The sequence below is a fragment of the Uloborus diversus genome, chromosome 8, assembly GCF_026930045.1.
Source record: "Uloborus diversus isolate 005 chromosome 8, Udiv.v.3.1, whole genome shotgun sequence".
NCBI classification, from domain to species: Eukaryota; Metazoa; Arthropoda; class Arachnida; order Araneae; family Uloboridae; genus Uloborus; species Uloborus diversus.
This window is the reverse complement of record NC_072738.1, coordinates 147,903,853-147,925,870: the sequence shown is the minus strand read 5'-3', so window position 1 is coordinate 147,925,870 and position 22,018 is coordinate 147,903,853. Positions and strand designations below refer to the sequence as shown.

Here is a 22,018-nt window from a genome sequence, read left to right as displayed (position 1 = left end):
TACCCTGCTGAAATAATAATTTTTCCTAATATCCATGTTAGCCTGAGATTTAAATAGCTTAAAACAATGACCCCTTGTCCTGTTTTCAGTGCTAAACTTCAGCCCCGTAACATCTTTCGTTTTAATAAATTTAAACAGCTGAATCATGTCCCCTCGGTCTTTTCTTTGCTCAAGACTGTACATCAGATCAAAAATTCTTGAAAAATAATACAGATCAAAACAAGGTCGGATTTTATAAAAAAAAAAATGAGCATTAAGAAAAGTGAAAGAAAATATTTGAAAGTTAAATCGAAAGATTCGAACAAAAGCTTTAGTTTTTGTTGGTTGTCTTTTAATCCATAAGCTCACCTCTTTAACATTGTAAAAAGGGTTCCTTGTAACCCTGAAACACATGCCTGCAGTTCTCTAGAAATTTGCGCGATTTAAATTTGTAATATATTCTTTTACCTTTTTGCAAAAAGGTATTTCTCTATTTCTTTCCTAAAAAACATGTTTTAAAATTAATGAAAAGACTTAACTATCCTTCCTTTGCACAACATGTATATATAAAGATAAAAACATTTTATTTTTACAACAGATGCATCTAAACTTTTACATCAAGTTTATCTTACAATTGGAGACCATAACAGTTTTTGAAGGAAGTTTTGAAATAATTCTGCAACTGGTCCAACACTGCTTTCACTTCTTTTTCACAAATAACCACAAATCAAGAAGTTTTGATATTTACACCTTTTTTTTTGTGCATAACAGGAAAAACCTCCAAATTCAGCTTCTAGCAGAAACATGGATGCATAGCATTTAAATTAAATACGCTACATAAAACATGCTGAACAGTTTTAACGCAGTTGAGTATTCAGAAAGTTCTTTGAGAGATTTATTCAAAAATTATTCATATGCTCTATTCGTTATTCCACGCATAGGCCTCCCGTCTCTCTAAAATTACAACAGAAAAACATGAATCAGTACAACATTTACACATTACCTACAAATATTTATAATAAACAGTTAACAAAGTTTTTATTTCATGCATGGTCATACAGGCTACAATTCATTTCAGGATACGGCTTAACTAGAGCCGCTATATAGATAGGCCAACGCATCAGCTTAACACTAGAAAGACGGAGGGGCCTGTGTGGCCCCTCGCGTAGTTCGTTGTTTAATAACTCGGATAATATCTAACGGAACTTAATGGAATTTTCTGACTTTTCATTATATGACACTATTTTAATGCTTGTTTAATCATTTAATCATTCGCCTCATAGTACTGTTAATATTGAGCCTTATACCTAGAAAGACGGGAGGTGCCACAGTGGCCCCTAAGCATTTTGACAATTAAAAAATTTATTTTTTTTCCTTTCTCCTAATTGATGTAGCATAAAAAAAAATGCCATTCACTCTAGTTTAGCCTCTAACTTCCTCTTTATGCAGCCGGTTGGATATCCAAATGCTATAAACAGTACCGACTGCATACCATCCTAACGGTGGCCATTGCTCTTAGAAAGGAAAACTAATTCAACCTTTTGCCCAGTATAGAGAGAAAAACTAAAAATAATTAAGTACTAAGTTTTTATTTAGTCATGAAAGAAGGTGTATCAGGCATGTGGACTCCCTCAGGAAGAATTTTTAAAAGAATTCACTCCAAAATGGGTAGGGGCCACACTGGCCCCTTCAGTCTTTCTAGGTATACAGAAAATGTCAGTCGTTCTAGTGTTAAGTTTAGCCATTTTGGATCGGATTTTTCATTGTTGCACTGCTTGGGTTACCACAGCAAAGTTTCAGATTTCGCCAAATTTGCAGAAAATAATATTTTATTTAGTAAACAATTCACGTGCCGCTAATAATTGCTTACAGCGAACAATCACCAATGCGATAACTCGCCAGAAAAGACAACCACTCAAACTTTGCGCTCCGATCCAAAAAGGCTGATGTTAAGCTGATACGTCGGCTCGTATACATGGGGGCCTTAGGCTCAACTTGCATGGTTGCTCATGAGAGCTGAGCTCGTGCATTTCATTCCAACTATATGTGCAGCGCCGTGTCCAAGGGGAGGGTTTTAGGGGTTAAACCCCTCCCTTGGGGAAAAAATAAGCAAAATGAAGAAAGTATATATTTGACTTAAATTTACTTTAATGAGAAAGTTTGCATTCAGCGTTTTTATTTTATTTTAATTTTCTCTGTGAAGTTTTTTGCGATTTACAACTGCTAAAGCCTTACAAACTGATGTAATATTTCGGAAAAAGTATGGCGGACGAACCGCTGAATGATCTACCAATGCAAAGAAAGAATATTGCTTATTGTAAGGAGCTTATGGTGAATTTGGCACATGTTACATCTATGAAGATGCATTAGTGATTGTGCTTGGCTATGTAATTTGCATCTGCAAAGAGCTCTTTCTTGTTTAGTTTATTAAGCATTATTTCAGGACATAACAACCTGATATACATTCTATAAACATTATAAAAAAATTTGTGAAGAGTTTTTAATACTCATTGCAATATACTACATAGTAAACAGGTTTAATTAAAAAGAAGCAAGCAAAGTTTGATTAAAGCGAATCTGTGAAACGAAGGAATACTTTGGTAACTTGTACAGCTAGAGGTATCCTTCAAGAATACAGCAGTCCTTACATGTGAAATAAACGCCATACTGGGATCGGCAATTTGTCGTAAAACTAAAAGCTGTAAGGAGGTTGAATTCTCCCCCCCCCCTACTGGTAAGATTAAAACCCCTCCCTTTATGAAAATCTGGACACGGGCCTGTATATGTGAGTTTATGTATTAGATGGTATTCAGGCTATTTAAGTGCTAAAATAAAGTTTGAAGACTATAAGGCTCCTTCATTTATTTTGACACAAATTAAGCTTCAATTCTAAAAAGGAACAACACAAAAGCATTCGAAATTGAAACCATCTTTGTAAGTGGAAAGCAATAGATTTCTACAGGAGCAAAGGAAAGTAGCAGAAGAATGGCAAGTTTTGATCCCGAGTCATTGTAGGTAAAATACATAACGCATATACCACTACAACAAATAACGTTAAAATCTTTTTCTTGCGGAGGAGACGACGTGTAACCCAAGCTTCTTTGATCTAAAACCACAGGTCTGGGCAGTTGTGGGTAGGAAGAAATTTTCCATGGAGGGAGGGAGAAGGCGTTGGGGGGAATTCGAAATTTTTTAAAAAGGCTGAAAAGTGCAGTTTTAAGCACTTGCATGTGTGTTCATGCATACAATTTTGTTGCTATATAAGGGGTGGGGGTGGGGGTGGGATGGAATGACTCCCCTATTTCCCCCCTTGGGTATGCCACTGGGGTTGGGATCTGTTTCTTATAGAAATTCTTTCCTCTTTACTCACCACATGCATTTTTCTGTAACCGGATAAAAGTGTTGTTAAGAGGTGATCAAGTCTCAGTGGCGCCGACTCCATGGGGCTTGAGGGGGCCCGAGCCCCCTCAAAAATATTTTTGAGGGGGCAGAGCCCCCCCCCCCCCCCCCAATAAATCAAGAAAATTATAAGTTACATTATGCTTTCTAAACTCATAAATTTATCTTTTATTTTCCTTGTTTGAAGATAGTTTACCTTGTAAAATATATTCAGTAATGAGTTAAAACAAATAATTATTACGGTTGTGTAAGCAGGTTAACTGAAAACGAGTGGTGCGAATGATGATAGTGTTACAGTGCTGCGAGTACTGTAAACATTTGTCCCAGTGCGCGAACTTACGGGTCAAGTCTGCTGCCGGTGGGCAGCACACTCACCTAAGTGTTGCTGATCTGGAAAAATATATATGAGAGTTTGATTTGTATATAAAATGGGAGGCGTGATAGTTTTGAATACTTTTGGGAATCGTGTTTAAAAGAAAACCTTCACAAAATGATGATCCTTCCCTTCCTCGGAATCGACGTGTACCAAAGAAGTATGAAAACAATGAAGGCAGCTCACCGCACACTTTCAAAATCCCAAAGGAAAACATTTGACTCGCGCTACTTATGCGAAATAGCTATAACACGATTTTTTCTCCAGTATTCAGAGCCAACGCGAATTCCTCACCGCAACACGAAAATTCTCGGAAGGGAATCGTGGTGTGTTCGTATCAGCTTTGTTATTGGGTACTAAAAATTTTTTTTTCATGAATGTATCTTTATCCTTTTACCATCGCTGAGAGTAGAAGTTCCCTTTTCATTTTAAATGGGAAAGTTAATGAAATATAATGACACCTAAGAGCGCTGTTTCATCTAAAGTTTGTGAAGATAAAAAGAGAAAGTTTCATGACAATTAAAGAAAAGCTAGAGCTTCTTGAAAAGCTGATGGTCAACTAAAAAATGCGTTGAAGGTAGCACGAGAATTAGGTATGAGTGATTCTTCCGTATATACAATTACAAGTCAAGAAAAGGAAATCCGTAAAAATTCACCGAGTAGTGTCTTGCAAAAATTTATGAAAATGGAAACTGCTCATGTATTGTGTACGAATATCATTAATGGATCGACTGTACAGTACAACTAAAGATGCATTTGCTTTTCTTACTATATACTGTGTCTACCGTATACCGGTTTATTTTTTCTTTTTTTCCCATTAATCATTGATTTTGTACATCGTAGCAGTATTTTATGTTGAATAAAACGTTTTTTTTTAAAATACAAGTAAACATTCAGTTCTTTATGTAAGAGACAGTAATGTACAGTTAGTTAAGAGATGGTTTTTAACAGTTTGAGGGGGTGTTTACAAGTGTCTAAAATAATTGGGTACACTTATAAAAAATTTTACACATACCCTTTTCCACAACACGAAAATTCGACCTACGCGAGAGGTCTTGGAATGCATCCCTCGCGTAAGACGGGAGTTGACTGTACTACAAGGCAATATACATTGAGGTTTGTAAAATGGTGCAATTTTGCATTATTGGGCGATTTACATCAACTGGACGCACACAGGTCATTGCAGTTGAACAAGAGTGCTTGCTTTTATTAAACAAAGGTGAAACATTTTGAAAAATCAACTGAGTTTTTCAAAAATGACCTAGACATTGAGAGACTGCGTTTACACTTGAATATGTTAGCCGATGTCACTAATGTAAAAACAACTGGTCTTAAAAAGCATGCATAAATTAAATTTCCTTTTTGCAAAAATACTGTGTGTGTTTGTATTTATTTCTTCCGTTTTTCGAAGCCAAAAAATATGTGTCGGGCTTGTCGAGTTTTCGAGGTTCTAATGTTGATTATATGATTTTAAAAAAACTTTAAAACTCACTATTTTTCATCTCAAATTTAGAAAATTTCCTGCTACATGCCCCCCCCCCCCCCGATATTTTTTAAGTCGGCGTCTCTGGCAGTGCCCTTCAATGCAAGTCAAGCGCCCTACCTTTTCCATGCCTAGCTACGGCACTGCATGACTCCCCATAAAATAGAACAAAAAAATGTCTCTTACTAAGACAAGTGACATGATCTAGTTGAACCAGAAAAATTTGTATACCAATTTTTGGATTGTTTTACTTTGAAAACGCCATGCCACATACTGTTTGTTTTTTAAATTATACACACCAGAAAATATGTAAATTGGCATTTTCAAAGCACAACAATCGACCTTTATTTGGGGGGGGGGGAAACCTCCATGGGATTACATTACCCCCTAAACCCCCGGTGATGACTGGGCCAGCCCCCCCAATGATTTTTGCAAGTCGGCGTCCCTGTCAAGTCTGCTTTGCCAAATACCTCAAGGGAAGCAGTGATGAATTTACCATGTTGCAATTGTGAGGGGCTGCCACAACATTAGGGTCCCAAAAAAGAGGGGGGAGCAAAAATGCATTGGGATAGCCCTTCCCCCCCAAAACATGTGAATTTGACACTGGAGGGAGATGTAGGAGAAAGTATTCATTGAGTTACAGCAAATGTGTGCTAATAGTTTTCTGCTGATACCTGATTTGCCCCCGTTAACCAATGTCTCGGCTGTCTATTACAGAACATTATTGCCATACTTTTGAAGGAGAAAGCAATCAACAATCATTTCCCTTTCGAAAGGCTTTTTTCTTATCTTCTGTTCTGATTGGAAAAGGTAAAGCAAAATTTTGAATTGAATGGGGTCGAAAGGACGTTGCAAAACAAATTTGCAAAAGGAATTGCACAGTTTAGGGCACCAAGGAATTCCTGGATTAATGCATAAAGTGTAAGCTAGAGGATGTAAGTCATCTGAGTAAAACTAAAGATGAGATTCAGGATGTAAGTTGAAGGAGGAAAGGCGTCATTTGAATAACTTACAGGCTGATGTTCACATATTTAGGCACAGATAAGGTTTTTTTTTTTGCAATGCTGAAACACATGAGTTAATCAGACCTTTGTAATGATCAGGCATGAGTTTGGCAAAAAGGGGAAAAAGACGAAAATTATAAGAATCAGTAAACAGGAAATATTTAACAGAATTTGCATAAAAAAGACCAGAGACTTCAGTTTTACATCAGCTTGACATTTTTATAGGAGACTTAAATTGGAAATATTTTTGCCCAAGAACAAAGGGTTAATCAACAAAGGGTTTAGTTAATGGTAATCATAAGATGTGAATAAATATATATTTACAGAGTGGAAATGCTATATTGTCTATATGAAAATAATTTTACACTAATTTATTAATTTTTAGAAATTAAAGGTTTATGATTACAGCTTTTAACGCTCTTATATAAAATTGAAAAGCCTACCATTTCAGTATCACCAGCATATTGTGGGGCAATTGAGAAGTCTTCTGAGTATTTATACGCCTTCTTCCTAATTAAGGATAAAGTAACTCACAATTTGGAAAATAATTAAAATTTTAAGTAACATAAGAAGTCCCAGAACCAAATGAACTAAGCAAAAACACATTTAAAGCACATTATAAACCAGGATACTGTTCAAATTTTCATTTATGATTTTAAGGGAAACAAAATTTATAAACTGAATGTATAAAATTCTTATTTCTGACTTCTTTTTCTAGTTAAAAAACAATAATAGAACCCCCCCACCCCCCGTGTTTAGGAAATTAATTGGTTTATTTATTCTTAACAGACATTATGGTCTAATACATTGGCTAGTGTAAACTTAAGGCACTAATAAGGCAAAAATCATTTAAACTTTCTCAAATAATTATTAATAAAACAGAAAAAAAGATATACAGTCAACTCTCAATAACTCCACGTCCCAAGGTACCCGCCAAAACGTAATCAATAGTTCAGGTTATTGGAATTTCCTTTTCCAGCCTTTTCAAGAATAATTTTTATTTTCTTTTTCAGGAATAGCACATAATGGATCGACTCTAACACTTATAGTTTGAATCAAATTTTACTACTACGTAAAATTACGAAGAATAAATTTTATCAAGATACTTCGAAAAAGGAAGTTATTTTTGACTGCTTAGTTTTTTATATTGCATCTTAAAACGTTACTAAGTTTTTAGGTGGTAGGCCCAATTTCTTTTCCCTTGTTCTCCGTTTGTATTGCTTTTAAACGTCTTTTTGTTACAAAAGCAGGTTATTTGAGGCATCCAGAAAATAAAAGCTTCTTTTTAAAGTTTAAGCCAAAATTTTTAATTTCCCAAAAATTAGGCAGCAATAAAATTTTAAGTCCCCAGCCCAGCCAGGGCAAAAAGTAGCCCAATCGGTTACTTCTCAAGTAATCTTGAAACACTGTGTGCATTAAAGAGCACTATTGTAAATAAATCATCTCCTTCATGCAAGCTGATTATCAAAGCAATGTGTTAAAGGAAAAAAATACTTTTATTTAACTACTTTGGCTGTATTTTTATGCATAAAATGAAACAAACTCTCGAAAAAGCTTCGACTTAAAAGGAGCACATTCGAGATAGAGACAAAATTGTACTGAAAACACTAAATTATTTTGGGACCGAATGAAAACTTCAAGATAAAGGAATATTCAAGTTACAAGGCTTTGAGTTATCCAGAGTCGACTGTATGTACAATTACATGCATTCAAACTTATAAAAAAAATAATAATAACCAATATTTAACAATTAAAAATGATTCTGAGAATGTAAAATGAAAATAAATTCTAGAAAAATACCTCCAAACATAAGCAATGAATAAAAGTATAGTAACGCCCAAAAGAGTTCCAAGGACTGCTCCAACAATTTTGATGCTTTTATTTGCTTCTGAAAAGATAAATAATAACAATCAAACATTTTATCAGACAAAAATTCAATAGCATATTTTGTTGTTAAAGCATCTTCTACTTTTGATACATTCTAAATATTGTTACAGTTAAAAAAAATATCATGAACTAATAACTTATATATGAATGAGTTGTTTCTTTATCTACATACGTTTATTCTAACATACACTTATTTATTTATTGAAAAAACTACCTGTACATTTACATAACTGACTGACTAACTATTCATTCATTTATCTATATTTACTTATATATCAGTTTATTTATCTATTTCTTTCCCTCATATTCACTTTTCAACTACCTGCTTTATTAAATGGATTTAAATACTTGAACTTCTGTATTATTTCTATTTTCTGTTAACAATGAGGCAAGCTGAAGCTAATGCAATGGTAGAAGCATCTTTTGAATCTGATAAGATAGCATTATTTGGTGAGTAATAATTTTTTGGCAATATTATGCATAAAATGATTTTCCTGTTATTAAATTGTGGACTGTTTCTAGTGAGTCGTTTGAACGAACAATAAAATATATGTGCCATATACATAACATCATCCTTTTCAATAAAATTTTACTCTTTTAATGTGTTTATTGCAGCTATTGTAATAACTCTGCTGCTCTCCAACATAATCTCAAAAATGAGAAAAAACTTTTAAAAGTTGGAGTTGTTTAGTTTTGATCAAATAATGATTTTATATAAAAATACTAAACAAATATAAAGTACAATAAACTGTCAAATATGAAATATAACATAACGAGAAATACAAGAGTATAAATTAGATAATAACTAGAGGACCCGACAGACATTGTTCTGTTTAAACTTTGTGAATTAAAAAGTTAAAAAAATTCAATAATCTAATTTGTGCATTCTGACGTTGTTATTTCTTACTTTTTACTAAACTATCAAGTGTTTCAAGCGATTTGTTGAAAAAAATAAGTAAAAAGAAAATGTTTTAAGCTGCTTGGTGTCAGAATGCGTATATTTAATACTACTTGATTTATTTAATGCCCACTGAGCAGTTGTTTTATCAACTATTTTTTCTCCCGTACTTGATGGTTTGTTCCTTCGGTCATACTCAAAGAATAAAAAGCGCTCTCAGATATTAAGTGCAAAAAACTAACTACCCATCTAGAACAAACAGGAAATCCCGCTGCAACATCCCCCATATGAAAAAGAATAAAACAATCAAAAGGATATCGTTTAAAAAAATGATAAAGGTAAAAACAGTTCTGTGAATAGGCAAAAATCACTCAGCCTCCCCCCCTCCCGATGTAAAATAAACTCATTCTTCAACTGAAACGATTAAAAACTCCATAAAAACGAAAAACAATTCTTTGAAGTTTGAAATATTTCGCAAAATAAACAAAAATACAATAAATTACAGTAACAGTAGTTTTAAAATGTAAACAAATAATCACGCAATTCTATTATTTATAGCCAAAGTCCCCAAGCCACCACTTTACTGAAATCCAGCCAATCAGTGAGCGAAGCTAACTCTGACCGATTAGTGGTCCGATCTTTTGAACGAAAACTTTTAAAACTTCATATATTGCCTAGTTTGTTCTTTCCTGCAAAGCTAAAGATCTTCCACTGCACTGATCTTTCGTGTACAGAATTACCTTGTTGTAATTTATCTGGACGAAAATAAAATTTGTTTCGTCTTTAAATTCCATCATCTTTTCCTTTAAGAATGTACTAATTAGTTTGATAATCCTTAAAGTAATCTTGACATTGGTGCCAAAACTTTGGGATTTGAGCCAAGAAACAAATGTTAATTGGTACGGTACTTTCTGATCATTTGGTTGGGAAAACCTAAAGCACCGATCCGGTCACATGGTTCAACTACGACGACAGAACACACGTTTTGCGTGAACCTTCCAGCACTTTACTTTAAAATATATCTCGGGACCTAAAATCGTTGCTTTTAAGAAATGAAGGCTTCACTCTCTCTACGTTTTATCTGTTCTCAATTGAAGTATCACAGTAGGAAATTTCATTACAAAAAACAGAGCTGGCTTTCTTGTTGTCCTTTGGCAATGGGTTAAATATTTATTTCAGTTCTCGCTCAGCAATAGGTTGAAATAAATATTAATCATTTGGGAGATATAACCATCCAATGTTTAAATTAATTAATTAATTAATAAAAACGTTTCCGATTCGATCCATCGCGCTTCGAAACCATGCTTGCCACAACTTAATTACACACAAAAAATTTGATCAAAATCGGTCCAGCTGTTTAAAAGCCTTATGGTGACAAACGTCCGTACAGAAGATTTTTATATATTAAGATTAAACAATGTACCAACAAGTCAAACTGCTATGTGTTTCACATAACTGAGTTTCTAACAATTTCTAAGATAGTTTTAGGCTATTTTTAGTCATTTAAAGGGGGGGGGGGGACATTACATATCTGGATCCACACCAGCTAACCCTTTACTATTTACATTTCTCCTGTAAATCACTGGCAAAAAGTACAGTGAAGTTGTACTATTGTTACATTTACTGTAACTTTTCAGGAAGAAAAAGATAAATTCAAAATATGAATGACATGGCCAGACTCACGAAAAGATGATGATGAAAAATATACTGAAACTTCAGAAGGTGAATTAAAAAACCTGGGAGTCCAAACTTTTCCAGACCTCAACCAACTTTTCTATGTCTATGTCAAAGTTTCGGAATGTGATGAAAAATACATATTGAAGGTTTAATGCACACTTTAAATTTCGCAACTTTTTCATTAATATATTCGTAACATTTAACACAAATTTATTATAAAATGATTCAATAATCCTTAGTGTTGAACTAACACTTTAAGAATATTTCCCACAAGCTATATTTTCAATTAGCTCTAGCCTAGCTATATTCAAGTACTCACTTCAGCTTTGGAAAATTTGTCGCTTATCTCATTCGTACTCTAATTATCAGAACAAAAAATATATGATTAATTTTTCCTTTCTGGGCTTAACTACATTAGCCAGTATTATAAAATTGGTGCAGAAAAATGGATCATTTACCAATACATTTGGAAAGTCATAATAGTTTTTTTTTCTATTGTAATTTACAATGGTAATATGAGAGAAAACATGTTGCCGAAAAACATAAAATAATTTGGTTGCAAATGGATATTTATTTAAACAAAGTTCTTACTTTTCAGTGGACTATCTTCTCTGTTGCATAAACTTCCACTATATCCCAGTTCGCAGCTATAAAAGTAGAGAAAAGAATTTGTTCCAGACTCTTGAAAATTGCTTTCATTGTTAAAAAAAAACTTTGAACTTATAGTTTGACAAATTTGATTGTACTTCCCAAATTTGATTGTCTCAGAATGTGCTTGGGCAGGCAGGCACATTTATGAAAGAACGCTTCAGAGAAACATCGAATTTGTCATATTACCTACTTTTTATTTTACTCAACTTTACATAGTTTCAATGCAGTTTTAGAGATTTTTTATTTTGTCTAAGTACCATTTAAGTGATTTATTTCCCCAAAATACACACCCCTATGCACAACACTTTAATTTGAGCCGCGCCCATAGTTTCCGACTATGCAGACATACCCACTCTGTGGCCTACTGAATAGTGTACTAAATACTTTTTTTTTTAATTGTGTGTCAAAAAATGTTTGAAACGTACATTTCCGCGGCCCTTACTTAGATAATCTTAATAAAAGAGAATCATGGATGTTTCTAAATTGCATTTTAAAATTAAATTTTCTATTCAAATTTTACCAAAAAAACCCCAAACTTTTTGTTACTATTATTTCAATTGTCCATTTATAATTACTATTTCAATTTTTTTAAACAACAAAGAGTTTTCCCTTTTCTTCGTTAGTTGCACTGCTAAATTGAAATTGGTGGCCCCACTTCGAAAAAACTGCGGGGGGGGGGGGGGAGGTTGACCCCCCCCACACACACTCCTTGGTGTCAGCCCTGCAACTATGCCAGTGAATTTGAGTAAATTTAAAAAAGGAAGGAAAAATTTGTGTTTTCAATAGTAGAAATATTAAAACTAATGTATAAATGAAAGCATTTTCTCGGTTGTAATTTATTTGTTTCGCATTAACTCAAACAAAACTACCGAAAAGATCAATGAACAAGTAAGCAAAAGAAGTAAAAAATCAAATTATCCATTGCAAAGGTGGGTGCTCCTCAAAACAGAAGAAAAAAAAAAGTTCAATTCAAAGTGTTAAACAACTACTATTACAGACGACTCCCACTAAAACTCGATCCGACTTACGCGAAATGGCTATAACGCGAATTTTTCACTAGTAATGAATTTTAGAACAAACCCAATTTTTTCGCCCACAACATGAATTTTTTTAGAAGGAAGTATCCGCTTCGTTATTGGCTACTAAATATTGATTTCGTGAATGTTATTACGTCCCTTCGAGCATCACTGACAGCCAAAGTTCCCATGCCAAACTAGTCTATTGCATCAAATAACCAGAATGGCACCTTAAAGTCACCTTCATCTAAAGTTTGAAAATGTGAAGAAAAAGAAAGTTTCTGATAAAAAAAAAATTAAAAAGGCTAATATTCTCGATATGCCTGAACAATTACAAAACGTCAAAGGTAGCGCGAGAATAAGTATGAGTGAATCTTCCATATGTACAATTAAAAGTCAAAACAGAAAGATATCCGTAAAGGTTTAGAACTTAGTTTCAATATTGAAGCTTGCAGAGCAGTCTAGAAAGTAAAAATTATGAAAATGGAAGCTACGCGCACTCTTGCATTGTGGATTAATAAAAAGATAAGGTAGAGGAGATGTAGCCACAAATTGAAACATTTTAAATAAAAGGTGAAGCATATTTAAAAATGTATTAGATAAGAATAACGATCTGATTTTGGAGCATACATCATCACTAGTATCCTCATTTTTTTTAACTCGTAAATATTGCTACTGTATCTACTGTTACAGTACTATTTTGTGCATCATTTTAATTTTATTGCAAGCAGTACGTACCGTGTTGTTTGATTTTATATCTTTTATTCCCATTGGTCATTCATTTTGGGCATCTTAAGTATTTCATGTTGAATAACAGTTTTTTATTTTTTAAATACATTAAAATTTCAGTTCTTTATGGAAGAAACTGAAATGGTTAAGGAATGCTTTAGAACAGTTTGAGGGGTGTTTATAAGTGCCTAAAAGTATTTGGTACGCTTTAAAAAATTTGTATGCATATATTTTTCCACAACACAAAATTTCAACTTACGCGAGGAGTCTTGGAACGCATCCCTCGCGTAAGTCGGGACTCAATTGTATTAGCAAAATGAAACATTATTTTCGTCGTTCAGCATAAGATAATATCAAAAAACCAATTAACTTAAACTCAGGTATAAGGGGCATTGAAAATATGTTTAATTTGTTCTTACTTGCAGTCAAACGCTTTGTCTTTTACCAGACATGTTCCTTTGTAGCAAGGGTCAGGTGTACACAGATCTAGAGAACAAATGAGCGATTATTAATATGCATCAAATTTAAATTGCCTACATTCAGATTAATGTTTAAAAAAGTAAATCAGGATTTATTCGATTTTTTGCTTAGTTAATCATAATGGCTACAGAAGCAGGTACAGATTTTATAACCCTGGCACAATTTTCTGCCAATTACTTAGGTACTTGAATTATAAAGCAACATTTTTACTGCTCACTTGCCATGTTTTCATTCATATTTGGGATAAACTTAAAGTCACAGCATTGTGAAGGCTACACAGATCCTAATCATAGCATTGAAACACTGCCGGGTTAGGTTTGCTCAACTATAGTTAAATCCTATTTCACTTTAAACTCTGCATCCAAGATATCTGTTTTCTCTTTGAATCAAGGGCCCCCATATAGGGGGGAGAGGGAGGGGGGCTCGAACAGGGGCGACATTTCAGCACTTCTTTTGGGGGGTCGAGTTTCTTAAATATGAGTTTCTTCAGTATGGTACAAAACACATACTGGTTAACAGGAGGTGGTCATAAAAGGGGTCTAATATTAAACAAAAATAGTGTTTAAAAAATGATAACTTATTAAAAAATGAATTTAAATTTATGACAAAATTTTAATTCATTTTCTATAAAACACCTTACATAAGACATCTTAGAAATAACTGAAAACACTTGCTCGTGCCTGGAAATGTCATCAACTATTTCTGAAAACTAGAGAGATTTTTTAAAATGAGCATTGGTTTGCGATTTACAAAAGTTGAATTTACCTATTTTTTATCATTCGGCTCAAAAAATTTGGGGGTGCGACCGCCCCTCTCGCCCCTCCTATTTGCCGCCCCTGGGCTCGAACCCCCCCTTAGAAACTAGAACTTTCTTGCTTTTAGTACTTTTTCTTTGCAAAAATGTAAAAACATTTCTTCTCCAGCCATTAATGAATAAGTTATTAAAAATGTCAATTTTTAATGACTCTAATTTGTCCTGAAATCGGTTTCCATGGGGAAAATATCCAGCTACACCAAGATTAAAATATCTGAGCCCCCCCCCCTTGCAATTTTGTATTTGGGTGCCCTTGCTTTGAATACCAAACAAGTTGACAGTTTTTTAAGGCCAATTTGAACCCTAGCTGATGTGGAGCACATATCTGTTTTTCCTGTGTAATCTTTGCTTCTAATTGAATGATGCTGCATAATCTTTGAATAACGATTTGGGAGGTAACACTTAAACACAATAAGGTAAATCCAAGTATTATACAGTCAGACCTAAGGTCGCTTTTCTAAAGTCCCAGCTCATTGAATAGGAATTTTATGTTAGGGATAATCCTATATACTGTCAGGTCTTAAATACTTTAACTGTTTACAAGGTCACTTATTTCTTACTTTCTTTGGGTGATTTCAGCACCACACTGATTTGATTCCAAGCATTTTCCTTTCTACACAATCTTGTATTGGCGTAAAGTCATAAATCTTATTAACGTACAAATTGCCGAGAATGCCGTAGAGAGCGAGTATAGCTATGAGTACAGTCAAGAGCGCAACCAGAGGGGGGGGGGGGGCACAGGGCCCGTGCCCCTCCAGAACGCTAACTGGAACAATGTTTAAAAATACTCTTTTTTTTTATTTATTGAAACAAAGATGAACGCGCTTTGAGAAAACGAAGTGGTTCCAAAGTAAGCAGGGACGACGAGAGGTCATTTAAAACTTCCCACTCTCTCCTTTTCGGCATTTATTTTTTCTGTAGTTAGGAATTAATCGTTCATAACACTGCCTATTTCTTCTGCTATTGCGGAGCCATCATTTTCGACATTGTGCCGTCTCAAGTCCTATTTAAGAAGCACAATGATGCAAGAACGCTTAAATGGATTAGCACAGCTTTATATCAACGAAGATATAGTTGTACAACCAGATGAAGTTATTGAAGAACTAACCAAGAAACAACGACGGTTAAACTTTGTATTGTAGACAATAAGACAATTTTATAAGTGTACATATGCAATCTGGATATTTAGGACTCATCAAGTGCAAGTGATTTTATTGATTATTTTGTTGTATTTTTAAGTGATTTCATGCCATCTTAACGTGCTCCTTTTTTTTCTTTCCTTGAATGATCTTAAAAATATTAATAGTTTAGAGCTTTTGGTGATCAAAATTTGTGTGCATTTTGATTTATTTCATTAATATAGTAAACAAAGTAATAACAAGTATTGATTTCCATTTATTAATTTGAACATCTTACCGCCATACTGTTGTTTCAAGTACTTTAAAGTTTATTCTTAACGTGATTTCAATTCTGGCACAAGAGCAACTAATGTTTTCGCAACAGTTTTTGAATAAATTGCAAAACTTATACAATTTTAAGGAATTTTACTAAATAATATTAATAATAATAATAAATATATATTGATGCAAAGAGAGAGAGAGAGAGAGAACGCTGATAGAGTGTTGTGAAAAAAAAATTGTGCTCCCCCCTAAAAATATTTTCTGGTTGCGCACCTTAGTACAGTATAATATTAAAAAGTAAAGGGGTCACAAAAACAGAAGCTTTCAAAGCATAAATGACATGAGATATTTTTACGAGCCATGGGAGAAACGAAGAAATTTTTAAGATAGTTGGAACTTAAAAAAACTTGGGACAAAAAATGAAAAGAAAAATGTTGACAGTCCTGTATTTAGGCTTATTTTAAGTAAAGTAAGTTGTACATCATAATTGATATCTGAAAATGATAATTTTATAATTCCTTATTGATTTCATTAATTTAAATTAGTTAGACTTCATTAAAAAATTATAACCTAGTGAACTGATATTTTTGAACATATTAAATCTTGCAAAAAATAACAATGTTTATGTACACGTTATTTATTGACACATGTATATGAATCGGTTAGAAGGTCGCCCAGCTTGTAAGGTCAGTTTTGTGAAGTCTCATGGGGTGACCTTATATCAAGGCCCACTTTTAATTAACAATCATTTTATTGAAAAAACTTTTGTAGCAAAACATTTCATTTTAATTTATTCATATTATTGTTATTCATATAATTTCATTTGAAGATTAAATATTTTTGTTAAATGTACAGTTTTAATGTAAGATAAAAAATCATACCACTGCATGGGTCTTTGTTTTCTTGAGTTTCAAATGGGAGCTTGGTATCTATCTTTTTAAAACCTGGTAAACATTTGCAATAGTAGCCACCAATGGTATTTTCACATGTTGAGTTCGTACTTTCATGGCAAACATGCTTTTTATCAGCACATTCATTTACATCTGAAATAAACAGATTAAAAAAAAAAAAAAAAAAGAAGGGAAAATAAATAAATAATTTGTCATAAATTCATAAATAAAAATTAATAATGAAAGTGTATTTCTTTAACTTTAATTTATCCACAGATTCAGAAGTGTATGAACTTAAGTATTCCTTTAAATTTTCAGAATCATCATAAAAAATCAACACAACTTGAAAGAAAATTATAAATATCTCATTACTTTAAAAGAATATGCTATTAACACCTTCCCATGTGATTTATTAATGATCAATTTTGCATGAAACAGGCTGCTGTGAGACTAGGACCAGCCTAGCTGGGCTCAGAGCCTGTTGCTGGTCGCCACATTTGTATTTATATTTGAAAAAGCTTTGAGTCAGAATGTAGATAAACTGTCTTACTATAAGGAAATAAAAATTAATTTAGTCCAAAAGAGCCAGTTTTTTAATCGAAGATTCTGACAATTTTCTTTTAACTTATTTACTATGTCTCAAGAGGCCATGTTTGAAAATCAGTAGTCAAACAGCTAATCAGCATTATAAAACTTTTTAACTTGTATATATAACTAACACAGTTCTAAAATCCAGTAAGTTTTCCACCTCCAGCTCAATCACTCCTATGCCAGGCTGATGAGTGCTAATAAGCACCAAACTGCAGTCCTCGGCTGGAATTGACTGAGCTGGCAGTGTATTTCACGTATTTCTGCCTTAGCCCTGGCTAATGGGCGGTAATTTACTGAATATACCAGCCTTGCCTTCAATATTCGAGCTGAACCGAACCATTGCTTCGGTCACTTGTCTGGTCAGTGCCAATTTTGTATTAGTTACCAGATTGTTTGGCACTCTTGGCTTTCTTAAGAGATTTTCCATCACCAGCTCAGTCACTCCTATGCCGGGCTGATGAGTGCTAATAAGCACGAAACTGCACTGCAGTCCTCCACTGGAATTGACTGAGCTGACAGTGTATTTCATATAGTTCTTAAATATTTTAAAGTTTCAAGAATTTTTCTTGTTTCAAAGTTTATCATCAAGTGTTGGATATAATGCAAGTAATTCAGCCTTAAACTACAATACTTTAAAATTCAAATACAATATAGATTACGAAAAGATAATTCAAAACATAAGACAGATTAATTATAAGAAATTGCTTTTGCATGTAAAGAATTTAAAAAGAAGCACATTGTTTACAACTTTGCAGCAGTACCTACCTTCACACCTTAAAATAGTGAATTGCTTATATTTTTGAACACTGTAGTCAGTCACCCTGAAACCATCACGACAGAAGCATTTATTCTCCTTACATTCTGCATAATCACCACAGAGTGTTTTAGTAAGAGGCTTGGAGCACAAATCTGCTTGTTCGTCCGTAACTACAAGGAATAAAAATGTTTTTAGGAAAGAAAACAAAAGAAAACATTTTACATGGAATCTTTGATAGTAAATCATTGCATTTTAGCTATGTCCCCAAAACTTTTGTTTGCTTAAAAAATACTATCTTGACTACTAATTAAATACTTTTTTGTCATTTATTAATCCCATAAATAGTTATTTCATGTTCATGAGCATAGTCAGCATATTTGTTAAAGAGCAATAAAGCAAGGGCGCCCACAGGCAAAATTTTAAGGGGGAGCTCAAAAATTTTCCCCATGGTTTAGCAGAACATTTTCCCCATGGAAACCGATTTCAGCAAAATATAAGAGATATTAAAATTTGACATTTTAATAACTTATTCATTAATGGCTCGAAAACAAATTTTTATACATTTTTGCAAAGGAGAAAACACTAAAAGCAAAGAAGTTCTCATTTCTAAGGGGGGGGGGGCTGAGCCCCCCTTGCCCCCTACATGGGCGCCTTTGCAATAAAGGACAGTTGTCTCAGACTAGTAAATCTTCACAATACTTTCCTAAATGGTAAACTTTCAAAAAATGTCTAAAATTTCTCTTACAAAGAATAAAATTAAATTGAATAATTTATTTATAAAGTAGATGCTACAGATTAATTTACACTAATTTATTTCAAGAGAATATATTTATACCACAAACTGCATTTACAGAATTGGTTTCTGAAGTTAATCCTATGAATAAAGATTGGCACACTCAATGCCTTATGACCACACAAAGTTCATACAGGTGCAGGTCACTTCACTGTTGTATAATTGGTATCAATTCAGCTCACTTAGCATCAGAATCATGTCCACTCAATGTTGAACTCCGAAAATCAGTCAGAATAAATTCAAGTATATCACCAGGAGGGTTAATTTCCACAGTGGAGTCGACTTATGTGAGGAATGCATTCCAAAATCACTCTCAGAACTCTATATTTCGTGTTGTGAAAAAAGGGTGACTTATTGATAGAACATACACCATTATTTTTAATACTAGTAACTGCTCTCCAAACTATTTATAACCGCACTATAATTATATATTACTGTCTCATACATAAAGAACAAAATTTATACAGTATTGGAAAAAAAAAAAAATCTGTGTGGTTCAACATACAATACTGTTAGGGCATAGAAAAAGTTTCTTTAACTGTAAGGAACTTTTTCTTTTTCTTTTCCCCAGCTTCAGCACGGTGGCATTATATTGAATTAACTTTCCCACTTATTTAAAAAAAAAAAAAAACGAGTGATGCGACAGCCTATGAGGGTCAAGACCTACTGTACCCATCTCAGTATTCCTGACCGAGGGCTTAGGGGTGCAAGGTTGATGTACAGGTTCGGAGGTCAGCCGAATGTGTAAACCCTATGGTTTAGTCCTTTAGCACACTTAGTACTCATTTTATCGACCCACTGAAGAGATGAATGGCTGACCCGAGAATCGAACACGAGTCTGCGGCTTGGAAACGCGAAGCGCTACTACAGAGTCGCTGGGTTTCTATAAGAAAAAAAGGAATGTCAAATTCTCTGCTTGGTTATTCGTACACACTAACAAAGCCAGGTATATACTGGTACTGGTACAGTACAGCGTGCAAACTTCCATCTTCAGTGACCCCGAAGGGATGAAGAACTATTTACAAAGCCAATATTTAGTAGCCAATAACAAAGTAAATACTTATGCACCACGCTTCATTTTTAAAAAATTTTGCGCTATGGGTAATAAGTTCATGTCAGCTCTGAAATACGAGGGTTGTTTTTTTTCAAGCTCCGTTTGGCTGTAAAAAAAGAACGGGTAAATGTACAAAAACGACTTTACTATCAACTAAAGAACAATGCATATTATTTCTCCCCATAATCACCTTGACGATTTAGTCATTTATCGTACCTGTGCACAAGCTTTTATATATCCTCCTCATAGAATGCTGCCGCCAATGATTGAAAGTGATTTTTGATGGTGTCTTTGAGTTTTGCCCTCTTTAAATTTTCGGCACCACTTACGAACAACACTAGCACTCATTAAGTTGTCTCCATATACACGACTTATTTTTCCATGAATTTCTGCTGCCCTATTACCTTCAGCTTGCATGAAAAGAATATCACTTCTCAATTCACATTTGGCGGGAGACTCGATACAGACAGCCATGTTTTCGTGTCTGTAGCTCAACAGGAAAGGGCAGATTAGACTCGATAGTAACTGAGTGTTTGGACAGGGGTATGTACAGTATCCTAGTACGTAAACCAGCCACCTGCTGCCCAGCTGGCTTTCCTACTGTGAAAAGGGAGCTTGAAAAAAAAAAAACAACCTACGTACATAACTGGTGAGTATCTCGCGTTTTACCCATTTTGCATAAGTAGAGCGAGGGTTGTAGGGTGAGTACACTTTATTCTAACTACAGGGCAACTAATCTTTTATTTTGTAAATTTGGACACAGCAAAAGAACAAAATTAATTATTCTGTTTACCTAAACATAAAAAGAACAGTCATACATCATAATATAAGATTTCAAATCAGCATCAAACGTTAAAATTTACTGCATAAAAGTTAAACTTACCTTGATTTAAACTTTTGGAACCCAAAAATAAAGAAGGAGGTAGCACTGAAAGATTTTCATCGCAGTCAGTGCAGTTGATTTCAGGCAATTTCAACATTCTAATTCGCTTGACTTCACTTTTGCCTCCCTTTGAAAATTTTACAATAACACTGCAGTTAAGAATGTCTTCAGATTGGCTAAATTTATAAACAAATAAATTTAGACACTTTTGCTGCATTATGACAAAACAAGTAAAACAATAAAAAGAATTGTAAGAGTCAAAATAAAAAACTAAAGCTGTTGGTAAAGATTTTGATGAAAAGCACTTGGTATTGCATGAGATGCTATGCTTGGTCCAGAAAAACAAACTAATACTCGCTGTGATAGTTGTATGCTCTGTGCATTGTAAACAAAACCAAACACTGCTCATATGTTTTAAAATGTCAGTAGAGCACCAATTAACCCTTAACATATGAATCCTTAATTACCCAAACCTAATAGTTACGAGGAAGTAAATATGCAAACATAAAAAATAGGGGGAAAAGGAAAAAATCAGGAGGCAAGAAATATAAATACAGTAGAAGACCGTTATAACGCCAACCTGTATAAGGCAATTCTCTATAAACCGCACAACTTTTCAGAAGTAAACAATAGGTTTTTAAGTTTAAAATATCCCTTTGTTTTGCCTTGCTAAAATAAAAATTGTTAGGAAAATTAAATTTTGAAACAGTTTTTCATCTTTCCAGCTTAATTCAAAGCTTTTAAATTGAAAATTAGTACTCATAGTAAACAGAAAATACTAGATGGCTCTTGAAAATGCAGCTGTTATGCAAACCATGAAGCTAGCAGAAGTGCAGGATTTTGATTGTGAAACATTTATTTATGAATAACTATTTGTAATATTGGTACTTTAATACTCATTGCAGATAAAATTCATTCTGAAGTGGTAATATATAGATATATTCTGAATGTTAGCTTCAAAATTTGTGAAATGATCTATATAACGCAAAAACCTGTATAATGCAAAAGCTCTGGTCCCAAGGTGTGCGTTATAACGGTCTTCTACTGTATACGCACATTCTGTTGTACAACTTTTTGATATGGATATACTTGAGCTATATTTGTTAGTTTTTCTATCCTTTTCAAAAAAAAAAAAAAACTGAATTTTACGCATTTTAAGAGTAAATTAACTTGAACCAACTTTATAACAGCACAGATAGACTTATTATTTTTATTCTCTCAATCCAGGGGTGCCCTGATGGGAGGTCACTCTGACCTCCT

The 22,018-nt window shown here is 33.7% G+C and overlaps 1 protein-coding gene across 4 annotated transcripts in view; it reads right to left on the bottom strand.

Moving 5' to 3' along the window:
• Positions 1–544: 544 nt before the first annotated feature.
• Positions 545–22,018, bottom strand: part of LOC129227279 (neurogenic locus notch homolog protein 1-like) — a 90,288-nt gene continuing 68,814 nt past the window's right edge. For 2 of the 4 annotated variants that reach the window (XM_054861810.1, XM_054861812.1), the window contains 8 exons: positions 20,759–20,934; positions 18,037–18,198; positions 16,672–16,833; positions 13,516–13,582; positions 11,292–11,347; positions 8,039–8,126; positions 6,682–6,748; positions 545–933 (listed from right to left, as the gene is read on the bottom strand). In XM_054861810.1, coding sequence (XP_054717785.1) covers positions 886–933; positions 6,682–6,748; positions 8,039–8,126; positions 11,292–11,347; positions 13,516–13,582; positions 16,672–16,833; positions 18,037–18,198; positions 20,759–20,934 — 826 coding nt within the window. In that variant the 3' untranslated portion in view covers positions 545–885. The remainder of the gene's footprint in view (positions 934–6,681; positions 6,749–8,038; positions 8,127–11,291; positions 11,348–13,515; positions 13,583–16,671; positions 16,834–18,036; positions 18,199–20,758; positions 20,935–22,018) is intronic. The other 2 variants (XM_054861811.1, XM_054861813.1) reach the window with 1 other exon arrangement.